Source organism: Mchenga conophoros, linkage group LG6 (assembly GCF_057382185.1).
Source record: "Mchenga conophoros isolate Kocher_MC1m ecotype Shallow Benthic linkage group LG6, M_conophoros_male_GT1.1, whole genome shotgun sequence".
NCBI lineage: Eukaryota > Metazoa > Chordata > Actinopteri > Cichliformes > Cichlidae > Mchenga > Mchenga conophoros.
Window position 1 is genome coordinate 25,902,320 of NC_140531.1, and position 16,539 is coordinate 25,918,858.

General features: G+C 40.0%; 1 protein-coding gene across 1 annotated transcript; it reads right to left on the bottom strand.

The window, feature by feature from the left end:
• Nucleotides 1–9,128: 9,128 nt before the first annotated feature.
• Nucleotides 9,129–16,319, bottom strand: erp27 (endoplasmic reticulum protein 27). Its single transcript, XM_085278673.1, has 7 exons — nt 16,115–16,319; nt 13,231–13,316; nt 12,207–12,344; nt 12,006–12,122; nt 11,650–11,775; nt 10,264–10,461; nt 9,129–9,238 (listed from the first exon to the last, which is right to left on the bottom strand). The coding sequence occupies exons 1-7, from the start codon at nt 16,170–16,172 to the stop codon at nt 9,197–9,199; spliced, it is 765 nt and encodes a 254-aa protein (XP_085134799.1). The 5' UTR covers nt 16,173–16,319; the 3' UTR covers nt 9,129–9,196.
• Nucleotides 16,320–16,539: the final 220 nt, after the last annotated feature.

The window sequence follows — 16,539 nt, forward strand, 5'->3', positions numbered from 1 at the left end:
TGTAGTCCACCTCTCTTGTCAGACCAGACCCACACAATGAGATAATCCTCTGATTGGCTGGGGAATCAAATGTCACCGTTTCCGCTTCCACTTATCATGAAAACTCACATAAACATCCAAACAGCTCCTGGCACAGAGTCCAAAAACTCATCCAACAGCCACAGCCACAAACATTTCTGGCATTTGACATTACGTACAGTACATGGCAACACATGTAAACCTGTGAGTACGAGCATATGTTGACAGAATGATGGATGAATTATTCCCTACACTCTTTGTGGAAGTGTTGTTTTCTCCACAACGTGCGCGTGTGCAAATATGCATTTTTCACATACAAAGAAAAAAACTCATCAGAAATAGTTAAAGATAACTTTTGAAGAACTTGAACGACCTGTAGATCAATTTTGAGTTAAATGTCTGAATAGAGATCTCAAAATACTTCCTTTCTCTTGCTTTTGGATAAACTCCACAATATACATATATATATATATATATATATTTAGTAATATTTTCTCCAACAAAAAATGCAATTTTTTTTTAAGGCAAAACTAATCATTTTTTATATACTTGTCTTGTTTACCAGTCTTATACATCCCCTTCAAATTCCTTTAAGTCCTGATCCGTCATCGCTGAAGTATAAATAATACAACAAACCCTGAAAGTCCAAACTGGTGCTATTACAAGATTTCTATAAAATATCCTTAACATTTAATTGGATTTTAATCCAGACGACCCACTGCAGGGCTGCCTCTTTAACATCAAGGTTGCCAGGTCTGCCATTGCTGTTATGTTTCTATATTCCTTGCCCCAGATGTGATCTCCCACCCACACAAACCCCAAACTATAGTCTGAGCCTACCACAACCTACTAATCGAGTGACACGGAACAGCAGTGAGCCTCATTATGCGACAGAGCTTAATTAGAGTGTTGCAGAGTCCCACTCGAAACCGCAGTCAAACGCTATTTACAGATCCATCTCGGCCCAGGTCCTGGAGAGATCCAGTGCACGGCTATGGCTTACCAACACCAACCAGCGGCCCAATGCACAGTGTCAGTCAGCGTATTTCAGCATATAGAGAGATAAATTTAGACAACCCCCATGTGTTGGACGCACAGCGTTATGCACGCGGGTTTGGATGCAGTTTTCTGTTTGTGCGATATATTCGAGTGCGGCTTTGGTGGCTTGTATATTTTTAAAAAAGGTATTGGAGTTTGCAGCTTTGACCTAAACCATATTGCATCTTAAATACTGTGTAGATAACCAAACTTTCACACACACATATCACTTGACTCGTGTATATACATATTTATCTCAAAGAGCCCCGAATGGCTTCATTTGTCATGTAGTGAGCCAGATCCAGTGGTGCAGAGTGACCTTGTTGTCCTTTGTGCTTTGTAGTCTAGCGTTATTCCTGGTGTCTAGGATTTGTTTTGGACTTCATGCCATGTAATTTCAGTGTCTCGTCCAGTGTCCATTTTTGTGGATTTTTGTGGATTTAGTACTCGGGGGACACAGTTGGAGAAAACAATTGTGATAACATCCCCGAGGAGGCAGGAAATGCAGCAGACACAGTTCCTCGTTGCTGCCGCATCCTGGCTTTTAATTAATATCATGTAGACATCAGGTAACGCTCTCAGTTTTTCACAGTTGTCCCAGCTCTTGTGCATCTAGCAGATTTAAATACAACTAAAACATGTGATAGCGACTGTACTGTGTATGATCACAGCAGTCAAGTCATATCAGTGATGAGCATCTTTTTCTAAAGCAGATGATGTAATATCCTCACAAGTCAAATGTCATCATTTTTCCCTTTTTTCATATTTTTCTTTAATTTAAGAACTTCCTACAAATGTATTTTTAAATCACATCCCCTGAGATACATAATGTTTCAGGGAATGATTTCGGCATTCCAAAGATTTTTTCATTCAGTTTTCATGCTCCGAGCTACTGGAACAATCTATCAAATGATCTGAGGCCGAACTATGAAGCACTTCCTCACCCTGGCTTTTGATTACATCGTCTTATCACTAAAATTTTATTTAGTAAATGATCCGTTACGTTGTTGTTATTGGAACTTTTTTGATAAATCCAATGATTTTTCATTGTACTTTTCCATTGTCTATTTGCACATGTATGATTATCAGTATATTTAGTCATATCATAACCAGTAAAAATACAAAAAAAAAAACTTACAAAGAAACTCTTTTGAGAAAACGACATAGAGCATATGCTGTTGCATATTGACTTTATCGCAAACACATTTTACTGCTAATAGTTAGCAGTGAATTACAATATCAACAAACAACTAAAAGAAAAGTCAAAGAAACAATAGTTGAATTACAAAGTGATTCATTAAGTATGTAAATAGTAATAAGCAATAAGTATTAAGTAAAAAAAAAAGGTAAATTAATTTTCAGCCTGTGGGGCTAAATTTAAAAACAAAACAAATTTAAAAAAGCACAAAGATCTCAATCAGAAAATGACCTCTTCACATTTGGTCTGAAGATATGCTCTCACGTAGAGAAATAAATTCCTGAGAAGTTATCATTTCCCTTTTTTAAGCAGGGACAATTTCTCGTTATTGTCAGTTTGCTGAAATTTTGTTTCACCTTTCAAAGGAAAATATCTCTAACTACAAGACGGTCAGTTTTTGTTCTTGTAAATACTTCCACGACACTTCAGTGGGGTTGAAATCTGGAATTTCTTTTCTTGGCTAACCATCATTTGCTTCTCTTTGAGCTTTGTGTAGTTTACACAGAATCAGTATCTAGTAAAGACGTCTATATCCATCAGACAGATGGCCTCATGGGTGATGGGTAAGCAGAGCCATTCTTACTGGAACTCTTATCCATACCAGCTTTATTCCTGTTGCATGATGCACATGCCTCATATCTTTGCAACAAACAACTTTCAAATGACCAGTTAGAGGACTGTATTCAGCATTTTTTAAAACCATTACCTCAGGCTGCGTGTGGAAGCTCGGAGAAAAGCATGACATTTCCTTTTGTTCGTGTTGTGTCTGCAGTAAGGTACCTAAAATACCCATAATATATTTCAGCAACATTTAAATATTACAGTGTAACATCTGAAAAGAGTAAGGAACTGTCGGACACGGTGCTGTTATACAACAGTGTTACCGCAAGAGCCAGTTCTAGCTGTTCCTTTAGTATATTAAACAAACAAAAAACAACAAACAATTAGCAGTAAAAATTATCCAGCTTAAATAAAAGCAAAACAAGTTTTTTGATTTTTAGCAGTTAAATTTTAGTTGTGCTTAGACACAAAATTTAAAATTACATTATAATACTGGACATGGATTTATAATGAAGCAGCTATGTTATTACATCCATCCATCCATCCATCATTTTCTGCCACTTATGGGAGTTTGGCTTGGGGGGGTGGGGGGGTGGGAGGGGGCAGCAGTCTAAACAGAGGCCTTCTTTCTCCCCTGTCACCTCCTCAAACTGTCATGGGAGAACAGTGAAGCATTCCCAAGCTAGCTGTAAAGATATAGAGATATATCTCGCCTGCATTTATTGGGTTTCTCTTCCTATTTGGACATGGCTGAAAAACCTTAAGAGCAATGCTGCGGGAAGTACAGTACAGTAACCCCTGCAAATGCAAAAAAACAGATAAATGTATTTTAAATTTCAAAAATGATTCATGTCATTATTTAGGGTTAGGTTTAGGTTTTGGTTAGCTGCACACACATAGGTTATTGTGTGTGTATGCACATCTTGACTGCTGTGTCTAAAGAAAACTCGTAGTTGAAAGACTGGTATACTTTTTAAGTGTTTCATAATCAATTTGCTCACCTGTGTTTCTGCCTCACATGTGTTGCACTAAGCGTGCGCGCACAAACACTCATATATTCAGCACCCCCAGTTTCAAGCCCCTTCAAACAGTTCTGCCCAGGAGATAATCCTGCAGGCATCTTAGATGCTAAAATGCCTCAGCTTCCTTCGTTTGATGTGGAGAAGAAGTGTCTCTATTCTGAGGCGCTACTGACTGAGCACCTCACCCTATGTCTAACAGATGGCCTGAAACCTTTTGAGGGAAGCTTGTTTCTGCTACCTGTATCTGTGATCTCATTCTTTCTGGCATACAGTGCTTGTTTCCATAACTAAGGGTACAAACATAGATCAACTGCTAAGTCATCAGCTTTCCTTTCATGCTCAGCTCGCTTTCACCATAACAGATGGCAGTACTTGCATCACTGCTGACGCTGCAACTATCTGAATGTCAATCTCCAGATCCCTTGTTTCCTCCCTCATGAACAACCACCTGAGACACTTGCACTCTTTCACTTTAGGCAGCAATTTATTCCCCACCCAAAGTGGATTCTTCACCGTGTTTGGGGGAGAACTATGGCCTTAGATTGCTTCACACTTGGCTGTAAAGTGCCCCAGTGCAAAATGAGATCCTGAGACCACATCCATCTCAGTTACACCTAGAAATTCTTTTCTAGGTAGTAGTCCAGCTGCCATCATGAATGAGTTTAATTTATTGTTAGCAATAAAAACTAAATTTACACCTCCTCTCTCATGTCTACAAGGGGAGGCTGAGGCTTCCAAGGGAGGGTGAGAAGTGTGATCTCCCTGAACTTTGTACACACCTTCTTAAAAATAGGGGCCACCACCAATCCAAGGGCAAAGGGACTCTAGGTCTTAGGGCCCCTGTCACCAGAGTTTATATAAAACTCAGTGACCCCAGCCACAGGCATACCCCTTGTCTCCATACCCTGCTTCCTCTATGGAAGGTGTGCCAGTGGGATTGAGGAGATCCTCAAAGTATTTTTTCCACCACCTGACTGTATCCTCAGTTAAGGTTGACAGCAGTCTGCCCCCTCTGCATACAGAGTGGGTGGGAAGATGCTTTCCCCTTCACTGACTAAAAATTTGTAAGAGTTGTGCAGAGGATGGAGCTTTTATTTCATGGCATCACGAAACTTCAGCAACTGCCAGAGTAGGGCTCTGTTTGATCTCAAGGTGCCTGTCAGCTAAATCAGCCTCACCCAACACAGCAGTGGTGTTGGACATCTCATGGACTTCTAGCACATCCTCACTGCACATTTTGGCACACGAGGTCTGTATGGTGCTGAAGCCGGTCCTCTTTCTCGTCACCTGATCCATCAAACCACCACAAGACACTTGTGTGACGTCATGTTTCGACAAACAGAAGGTTTTTTGTGGCATTCAGGAGGAAGAACAAAAAAAAATGTATTAGGTTGAGCTCTCCTGCAGGAAGCTCTAATAATACATTATAGCTATCTACATTTTTTTCTGCATGTTTAGATGCCATCTGCATCTTTCAAAATAAAGGCTATTTTTGTAAATTGGATGGATGGGTCTTCACACTTACCACAAAACCTTTCATCAAGCCAGCAAAACACATTTCCTAAAAAAAACCCATCGATATTAAACTGCTGCCCCCCACCACCCCACTACACACACACACACACTACTACTACTACACAACCTCACACACATACCATCTATTTAATAAGCATATGAAGCTACAACTTCATACTGATAATAAAAATGAAAAACACTTGTGCTTTTTTGCTTTTTGTGTGCCGCACAAAGTAAGGGAGTAATAAAAGTTTTGTTATACAAGCAGTAAACACACATACACACAGTAATCTAAATCTGTAAAGTACATCGATGTGGTTTCAGAGCATTGCACACTATAAATATATGGAGGGAAAGTCTTTTTCTTTCTGCCCTGTGTACAGGAGCTGCATGCAAAAAGATCTTTTGTTAAAAGGGTTGGCGTAATAAGCAAATGCTTCAGCCAGTACCTTTTGATTAGCCTTGTCTCATGCTTTCTTGCTTTGTGGTAGATCTTTGTTCTGTATTCATTGAGATATTTGAATCCTAATCAATAAAATCAAAATCAAATCAAAAAATGTGCAGTAAAGAATTTTTGTTTTCTGTTAAATACATTACCACTTCTTTTCAGAAGAATAAACAAACAGCATCATGTGACATTTTATGCCTTTTTTCTGAAAAACTGGGGAACACCAGTTACACACTTGGCTAAAGACGGTTACCTACAGTATACTTATTGCTTACTTATTAGAGACTTGTCTTACTGAGAGGCCAGTTTTAGATGCAGATTTATGAGGTTTACTTTGGGCTGTAAGAGCCAAGTTACTGCTTAGTTTAGCCCAACAGGACCGTGAGAGCCAGAGAACAGAGAGGATCATGTTTGGGTTCAGCAGCAGGAGGAAGAGATTGTTGCTTCACATGTCAGATGTCATGAAAGATGGCCCTGAGGCTTATACCATCAATCCCACAAGCTCATGAGCTCACTCATGAATCTAATACCTACAATAGTGGAAACTACAGAATCAAGCAGCTGAAGCTGTGGCCTTATCTTGTCCATGATCACCAGCTACAGTAATATAGGTGGTGTCATATTCTTTTTTTTAAGAGTTTCTACATCCAGTGGATTCAACTCAGGTCAGTGATATTTATGAAGCACCAATTCAGTAATATTAGAGAGAAAACCACAATAATCATATAATCAGTTGTAAGAAAAATTTGCCAACAGTGGGAAGGAAAAACTCCCTTTGGGAATGGGAGGCAGAGCCTTCAGGCCCCTCTTCTGTGAAACCATCTCCCAGGTTGGATGTGGGAGACAGCCACCCTCTTTACTTTTAAAATTACGTTTAAAACTTTACTTTTTGATAAAGCTCATAGTTTGGGCTGGATCAGGGTATCCTGATCCTCCCTTAGTTATGCTGTAATAGGTTTAGGTTTCTGGGGTAATCCCATGACTATTTCTTTTTCAGTCAATTTATACACCACACTGTATTTAATCATTAGTAATTATTAATACCTGCCCCCCTCCCACAGTGTGTCCTTTGTCCTGTCTTCTTCCTGTCGGAGTTTGCTTCCAGCAAAAAGGGACATTTTCCTTCCCACAGTCACTTAGGCTACGTCCACACTAGCCCGGATAGATTTGAAAACGGTGTTTTCGTCTGAAAACGCTCCGCGTCCACACTAGCGTTTTCAGTCGTTTTTACAGAGCTGTGCGTCCACATTGAAAAGGCCCAAAACGCTTACGTTCCAGTACTGCGCATGCATGAAACGCAAGAAGATTCGGCCTGTCTCATTTCTGTCTGCCGTTTATTTACTTTCCGGTTCGTTGAAACGTTGCGGCAAAATGTTCAGGAAAAGCACAGAGATTTTTAAATGGACTAACAATGAGTGTGGACGTAGCCTTAGTGCTTGCTCATTGGGGGTTGAATAATTGTTGGGGTTCTCTCTGTATTATTGTAAGGCTGTTGTTATTATTTGGTGTTATTTAAATAAAATTGAATTGAACTGAATTTTCAGGAAGCTTTAAGAACATAAAAATGAATAACAATAGTCCATCCATAAAGTAATACATTAGACTGTTTCTAATTTTACAAATAAACACAGCACAAATGAAAGAAAACACTTCTACATGTTTAATGTGCACACTGAAGGACACATTCAATTAAAATTAATTCAGTTTTATCACAACAACAGTAGCCTCAACGTGCTTCATATTGTAAAGATGTTACAATAATTCGAGAAAAAAGAGCTCCTCATATAGGAGCTCCTAGGAGCAAGCACTTTGGCAACATTGGAAAGGAAAAACTCCTTTTAACAGGAAGAAACCTAAAGCAGAACCAGGCTCATGGACAGGCGGCCATCTGCTACGACTGGTTGGGAGTGAGTTTTGTTGAGCAGAACATCTGCAGTTGGCATGGCTGCAGTCTGTCTGCTGCACTGAAGACATATAAGGTAAAGAGCAACAGAAACTACATGTACTTAAACTCTATGCTCTGAGGAAAACAAAGCAAATAACAGTTTTTGCTTGTTTTTAAGAGGAAATGATGGAATTATTTGTGTTTTTTTTCTTCCCATACCCATACTCTCCAAATGTTCGTCAGCTTGTCCCACCTGCATCCAGAACTAAATTACCAAATTATTAAAATTAACAGCCGCCAAAGTTTCAATTTAAAAACAGCCTTAGCAGAATTTCTAAGAAAATCATCTGTAAACCACAGGAGGCCATGCGATTCTGTATTAAATCATGTGTTCTTTGTATTTTGATGTGATGACAGAAGGAACCTTGATTAAAAATGACAGTAATATAAACACAATAAATGCAAATAAAATCATACTTTAATTTCTGGTGATACAACATCTTGTTTATTTAAGAAGAGCACGAGAGGGGCAGCAATATTTAATATCAGACGTAAGGAAACGTGAACCCTACAGAGGCTTTAACTTACAATTTGCCCTTTTGATGAAAACGCTGTCATGTCTGTCCGCCCCCAGCACTTTATGTAACACTGCCTCATCTGTCAGCCGTCTCACTTGTAGCCGTAAACAAACTCAGATGGCGGGGGACACATACTGTATATTCCATCTGGTCTTGGAGAAATGTTCACCTGCCAGGCTTTCCCGATTCCGCCGGATGTATCCGCTTGGCAGCGCAGCACCACTAATTATACTGATCCCAGTCTGGGCCTTGAAATTCCCTTCTTGCTTGAGAGAATATTTTTGGGAACAGCCCAAACCTTTTTCACTCTTGATGTCTACAGCCCATCTGTTGTTCTTTTATAGAACTTTTACAGCCTCTGTAGCTAAATATGCTCCGTTTTTTTAGATCCTGATATGTCTTGTAGTGAAACTTTACGTTAATCTTGAATTAGATGCCCCGCTTTAGGGCTGTGTGTGATTTTCATGTTAGTTTATATTGTACAGATGGTGTTTTTCCACTTTATTTGAACACTGTTCCCCAGAATGAATCATTCGAGAAACTACCACTTACTACAGTGCTTCCATCCACATCTTCCCAGCATGCTTTCTGTCAGTCTCTCTGAGGTTGGTGTGTTGTGGCTCTGACAATAACATTAGTGGACAAGACTAACAAACTCCGCCAGATCACTGCGACTTGCGGCCAGTGACTTGTGGTCAACTAACCAGACTGCAGACGGACTCACACTCGTGTAAACAGGCAAAACATAACAAATACTGGAAAATAAATAAGGACACATAATATACTTATGGACACTCATAAATATAAACAATTCCCTGTCTGCTCAAAGGGTATAAGTCCTATGAGAAAAGAGACATCAATCTAGTTTTTTCATTCAAATTTACTCATTTTATTTTGTAAATAAGAAGCTCATTTTCATTTTCTTCTTGAATCCTACAGCTCTGTTTTAGGCTTTTCTTCAGCCTCTTTCATCCCCTGAAAATAAATAAATAAATAAATAAATAAATAAAGGTGCAATAAGTGAAATACAGAAGACAGCTTATCAATTCAGCATTATTCAGAGGAAAGTTCAAAGTCTTGCAATTCATGAATAAACTACAATCATGGCAGCTACACGGATGCATTATGAGCACTTTCATTTACGCTGGCCACATCTGTTTGTTTTTTTTAAGTAATTTAATCCTGAACATTATAAATGTATTCATCTTTTAGCATTTTAGAAGACAGCGTCTGGGGGAAGCAACATATTTATAAGCTAAATGGATTCCTTTATTCAAGTAAATATGTGATTGAACCATTTATAAAAGGAAGATGAGAGTCAAAGCTTTTCCTTTTAAAGTATATCTGCAGCTGAGAGCTTAAAAAAAAAAAGCCCACCAGAAACTGAACGCAAAATAAAAAGCAAGCAAATAGCAGTGGCAGGTTTTCTTTCTGTCTTAATACATCTTTTGATGACACATTTTGGATTAGACTATAACAACTATAATCTGAAGTAGAGAAAGAAGCATTAACTCATCGATAGGTTCATCAGCAATTGTGCTCTCTAAAAGATTATTATGATTAAACCTTTAAGCAGATTATGCTTTCTTGTGTTTTGCTGTTATTTTTGCTTCTCTCTCTTTTTTCTTTTTTTTTTTAGGGCTGATTCATTTAATGAATATGATGTCAGTTGAATTCAGATTTCTAATGCCACAGTTTAGTGATGTGGAAACTCACAGCCAGCTGGAGCTCTGTGGGGTGTAACAGAGCAAACTGGTATACACAGAGGGGGGGGTTTCCTGTCTTTTGTGTGGCTCATATATGGAAGATGGCTCATGGTACATTACTAGTGTGGGCTAATGCAATTGCAATTTTTCCTGGAGGATACTGACCTCTGTTTGTTCAAGAGAATGATCATTTTGCCATAATAAATTAAAATCTTCAAACTGGATTTGTATACACCGCAACCATAGATGTGTTCGGTCAAGAGCAGTGACTAAGCTTTAGTAACAGCTGCTCACCTTCAGTTCTCCTCGTAAGAAAGACTCACAGAACTCCCGCACTCGCTCTGTAGAAATTTCTCCTTCCGGTAGAAGCCACTTCGTGTCAGAGTTACCATCGTAGATGCCAACTCGTGGGAGGTCCTTCGGCTTGAGGCCAAAGTACTCGAGTGGCTTTAAGTTGGACTTCAGCGCTCCATTAAGCAGCACGAACAAGAACTGGAACACAGGCGGTTCATTTTACATAATTAGATTAGATCAAGTTATTTGATTTTTGGCAGAATGTAATTAAAGAATTTTGTATCCCTGTCTATACTTTCGTTGGCCAGATTGAATAAGTTCTACTTGGTCCAAAGTCTTGCGTGTTAGCTTAATTGCTTATTCAAAAAGGGTCTGTAAGTGTAGATGTGAGATAGATAAAAGGATGTAGAATAAAGTGCTGTATGAAGGATGCACGTGGTTTGCAGTCTAATGATCAACTAGTATAGAAACAGGCCACACAGTTTTGTGTGTGTTCCACCACAGCGCATTTTAAATCAAACAATCAAGATGTGACTGAAGTGCAGACTCTGAGCTTTAGCTTAAGAGGTTTAACAAAAGTATTTCATTTACTGTTTAGGATTTAGTAATTGGACAAATTAACACGATTTTATATTAAAGCTGTTTGTTAGCACTGAGGCCTCACAACAAGCAGTTTCCAAGTTCCCACCTGTGTGGTGTTTGCATGTTCTCCCTGTGTTTGGTTTCCTCTCACTGTATGGGATTAGGCTAAAAGGGGATTCTGAATTGACCACATGTGTGAATGGTTGTCTGTCTATATGTTAGCCCTGCGATAGATTGGTGACCTGTCCAAGATGTAACCTGCCTCTCACCTAAAGGCAGGAAATTGATATTTAAACCTCATAAATTCATATTTATTCCTGCCATGAGCTGCAGACACCTCACTGTCTTCAGTAACTGAACAGGAATGCCTATTGGATTCAGATCAGGTGACTGACTTGGCATGAGCAATGCACACCTAAGCCGGTTCCATTAGTAGCCATAATGCCATAACATTGCCATGTTTGACTTGATAACGTGTTATGCTCTTATGCTTACCCAGTTAGCTTGAAATTAAAGCGAGAATTAAAGACTGTCTAAAAATGAAAGTAATTCCTAAACAGTCAATACTTTTTTTTGTTAAACCTCTTTAATTAAAGCTGAAAGTCTGCACTTCAGTCACTTATGGATTGTTTGATTTTCAATCCACTATGATGATGTACTGAAGCAAAAAAGCCAAACCTTATTGTATTCTCATGAGCCCTTTCTATTTCCACACTCCAGAGTGAAGCTGATCGATGCATATAGCACTCAGATTTATTCAAAGCTGCTCTTTTACACCTGAATTACACTAAGGAATATTCTCACTTTGCCTGTGTACTCGGGTGCCAGGGCTCCCAGTCGCTCCTTGAGCTCAACAAAATCTTTGCTCCCCCTGTTGGCAAGGAGCAGGAGATGTGTCTTCACCTCTGAATTGAACAGACCCACTGCTGTCTGAGAGGAACAGAAGAGAAAAGAGAGTGATGAGGACATAGAAAAGAGTGGGGTTCAAAATGTGAGAAATAAAATTCTAACAATCCACCTTTTTCCGGGGATTTTGTGTGATGGATCTTTGCTTTTTATTCATTAATTTTTCAATTAATTAAAAGTATTTGAAATGTTAACTTAACAGATAATATTAGATAGAAGGAGAGGACCGTGAAGAAGACATGAGTGGGACCTACCACTTGGCTGTACTCTGTGATGTATCGGATCTCATTCACAGAAATAAAGTTTACAAGACCGTCAGCTTTTAAGTCCTTGGCCTCAGAAAGATCAATGTTCTCCTGGTGGTTATCTGCCTGCAAGCATCACACACAGCATCACCATCGCATTCATGAAAACAGACATCGTACATCGTTTATTACTGAAAATATGTGCAGTACTTTTCTGAAGAGAGTGATGGCATCCGAGGAGAGGTTGTACTCAGCCCACACCTCCTTCACGGAGCAAATGGCTGCGGGGACAGAGCTGACTTGCTTCACAGCCTCCACCAGTTCTTTATAGCCATAACTCTCCTCTCCCTGGAACAAAGAGGGAGACCGTTTCAACCTCCTCTCATAACTTACCATGTAAATTCTTTTTTTTCCCTTCTTTTTCTCCCCCTCACTATTTGTTTGTTACTGTTTGTCCTATCTTATGTAAAATTTGAGCGAGAACACCAGTGTCTCCAGGGGGACACTAGAAACCCTCAACAATTTGGAAGGTGCAGCTGCCAGGGAGAAAAGACAGATGAGGCTGACTCAAAGGAAGGTGAATCATGTCTATTTCTGAGAGTCTGTTGCATGAGCTCTGGCAGTCCGTTTTCTCATTTCGCAGCCTGTAATATGTGTTCATTCTCAGTGAGTCACAGCACCAATATTTTTGTCTCTTATTGCCTTCAGCATCATGGTCCGGCTATGAACTATCCTTGTGTGCTCTCTGTCTTTCTCCTCCACTATCCTCTCTTGAACCTTCCCCTCGTCTCTGCACTTGTTTATGAGAGGAGCAATGGAGCCAATCCCACAGATCTTCAGATGCCTATGTATTTCCTGTCAAGTCTGCCATCTTCCCCCGCACACAAAGTCTGGCCAAAGAGCTCGCCACCGTGGGACAGCCAGCCACCCTGTGTCCTTACAGCACCAGCACTGCCAAAGGTGTGGCCACGGGAAGCAGATCCTTTTTCAAAACGTATTCGTGACAGCAGCATCACCGAGGCTGGGGTGCAAACAAAGGCTGTATTTCTGGAGACCTCACGGTCTCACTCTCAGCTAATTTGTCTCATCGTGTCTGGGTTTCCACATGCATGTTAACATAATAAACTAAGCCGCAAAACAGCTACTGTGGGCTTTGCTTTAAAAAAAATCCCCAAACTTATCTGAGCCTATGATTGAGACCTTTTTTTATTCACATGCAATTTTCTTGTCTGACCTCCAGGAATCCGATGACCACCACTTCAGCAGAGTCGATGAAGGCTTCAACATCTTTGGTGTTATTCAGTCCAGGAAGGGCGCTGTCTGAGGCAGGAAGACAGGAGACACACTAAACACTCAACTGTGCAGAGAGATTTTACTTCCTTTTTTCAGTGTCTCAATAAGACCAGGAAACAAAGTCTGCACTCGCTTAGTGACACACACACACATATGCAGTATATAGGACAGGGGTCTCCAATTCCAGGCCTCAAGGGCCGGTGTCCTGCAGGTTGTAGATGTGTCCTTGGTCCAACACAGCTGATTCAAATAGCTAAATGACCTCCTCAACATGTCCTGAAGTTCTCCAGAGGCCTGGTAACGAACTAAAAATGTGACTCAGGTGTGTTGACCCACGGTTAGATCTAAAACCTGCAGGACACCGGCCCTCGAGGCCTGGAGTTGGAGACCCCCGATATAGGATGTCAGTGCTTATACTATAAAGAAAAATGTCCTTACAGGCTTGTGTCATCTCTAGTAGGACTGTCGAAGGCCATAGTGGTTGACCTTTAACCTGCTGACTGCACTACCACGACTGCTAGTCTTGAAGGCATGCTGCTAGCACTGCTAATACATAATAATATAAATGGCTGATATCAAAATGTATAGAATGAAAGTCCTGGACTTTCCTTCTTATTGGTAGTCCACCAATATTCCAAATTGGAAACAATAAATCTGCGTCTGCATGAGAATTATAAGAAAAAAACGAGGCACCAAAAAGGAGTCTTGTCGATGGAAACTGATTTTGCTTTGTGCTAGATTTTAGGAGGCATAAAGAATTTTAGTAATTGAGTCTCAGAGAAAAAAAACCAAAACATAATAAATTGAGTCTTCATCATAATGCTTTTACTTCTACTAAAGACTTTGTAAAGTATTTTTGTATTTGAAGTTTAACCTATTCAATAAATCTTTGTGGATTTATTAACTGCTATAGAATGTGACCTATTTGTTTACAATGAAATGCAATTTTATGTGTTACTAAAATGCAAAGAAACAACACTTTGTACAGTTTGATCTGATCTTTTCAGTGATGGGCTATTTTTAGGGTTTGTTTAACCCAGAAGATGGCATCTGACACAAAAGAATTAGAGAAGTGGCATAGCATATTTTTTAACCCTTTAAACCCCAAATCATCAAATAATTCAAGAAAAGTCAAGTTTTTTTTTTAAATGTAGAGGTTATTGAACCTTCTGATGAAATAAAATAAATGAAATAGTACTTTGTATATAAGAGTTTTACTTTTTCTCATATTTGCGACTAGGGATGGGTATCGTTTAGGTTTTATCCGATACCGGTGCCAAATCGGTACTTTTGAAACGGTGTCGGTGCTTAAACGGTGCTCAAACCGGTGCTTAAAGAATGGAGAACACAAACTTTGTCCAAAAACCTCTCATGTTCAGCTGTTTTTGTTTTTTTTTTGTAAAAAGATAACAATGTTAGCCTTTTCTGCAGCTATGTGGCATATATGGCATCACTCTTGGCTGGAAGCAGTGCTTAAACAATGGAAAAAACACAAACTTTGTCCAAAAACCTCTCATGTTTAACTGTTTCCCACTTTTTCTTTGGTCATTTTAGCCTTTTTGGCCAGGGTGAAGGGAGTATCTGCCATCAAACAAGAAGACAGCTGCATGTAGCTATGATGATGTTTGCTAGTTCACCTTACCTGCATTAATGTAATAACGTGGTTAGCCTACTCAACGTAAATTACACGAACAACATTAAGCTACTCATGCAGAGAAGAACGGCTGCTGCTGCATCATCATCCTCATCATTTCTGCTACACTGGCAGGGCTAGGGGCCAGGACTCTATTCTTCGGGTTTTTGGGGGATGTTGCTCCGGTCCGATAACAGGCACCACACCCGACGTGCACGGTGTGAGGTCTCGCAGCAAGCTATCAAATACAGCGCATTTCTCGGCTTTTAAAAAAAACGCTATGCGTCGCCAGCTGTTTAATCGGATTCTTGGTGTTACCTCCTTTGACAGTATCACAGTATCAGCTTAAAGCACTTGTTGCAGGCTGCTGAGTTTGCATATTTTGCTGTGAAGTACAGCCAGACTTTTGACCGCTTTGCCTTGGGCATTTTTAATCTGTAGCTCTGCTCTAACAGAACGTACATACCTGGACCCGCCTACTATCCTCGGAAATGTAAAATGATTGGCTAGAAGTGTATCACAGCTCAGGAAAAAAAAGCACCGAAATAAAGCACCGAAATGTGCGCTGCTTTTCGGTCTGGTTACTACCGTTTATGTCAGAACCGGTGCCATCATGGCACCGGACACCGGTACCCATCCCTATTTGCGACATCTGAGTTTTTTTTTCAATGTAATGCTTAAAAATGTATCGTGCCAGTTTTACTTTTTTTTCCAGGGGAAATCACAGTGATGATGCTAAAGTCTCAAAAAACTAACCCAAACTGTTAAAATATGATACACTTACAAGGATACAAGGATAAATACATGAGTATCTGTAATTGTTATGATTCTTTCTTAACATTTTGTGAAAAAGTGTCCCAGTTTTAACTACTTTCACCCTGTAGACGCCTTTCTCTCTCACAAGCGAGATCCCCATCACTGGGAAGTCAGGAAATCACCAAAATGAGCTGGAAAGTTTTTTAGGAAACGGGAATTTATTTATTTTTTTCTTTAAATGGGTAAACCATCCATAAAACATACAGGTCTTCTAGTCTGGAGCACAGTTGTGAAAGAGTAGCTCAAACGTGTACAGGACATCAGTAAATCTGCAACACTGTTATGAACTTAGAGGAAGACATTCCCATTGCAATATTTGACATTTAGAGCAGTGACGAGAACTAAAGAGAGTCAAGAGAATTCTTAAAGAGTTTACCTTTTTCTGCAGCGATTACAGAAGACACTAGGAGGCAGAGAAACAGGGCGCCCGGCATGTTTTTGGGTGATTCAACTCACACGGGTGAGGTGGGTGATCAAGGAGCGAACCAAGGAAAGTGTAGGAGAACCTGTAGCTGTTTGACTCTTTAAAAAGAGCTTTGTCACCTCTGCTCTGTCTCTGATGGTCGCCACATGGCAGCCCAGTGTGGCCACTGTGACTTCTCTGGGTTGTGATTGGAAGCTTTATGGGAATCAGCCAGGTGCTCCTGATAAGTTTGGCGGGTGGCTTTTGAGTTACGTGTCATTCAGTGAAAGGTGTGTGTGTGTGTGTGTGTGTGTGTGTGTGTGTGTGTGTGTGTGTGTGTGTGTGTGAGAGAGAGAGAGAGAGAGACGTTTGTGCTACATCACCCACATCACCCTTTC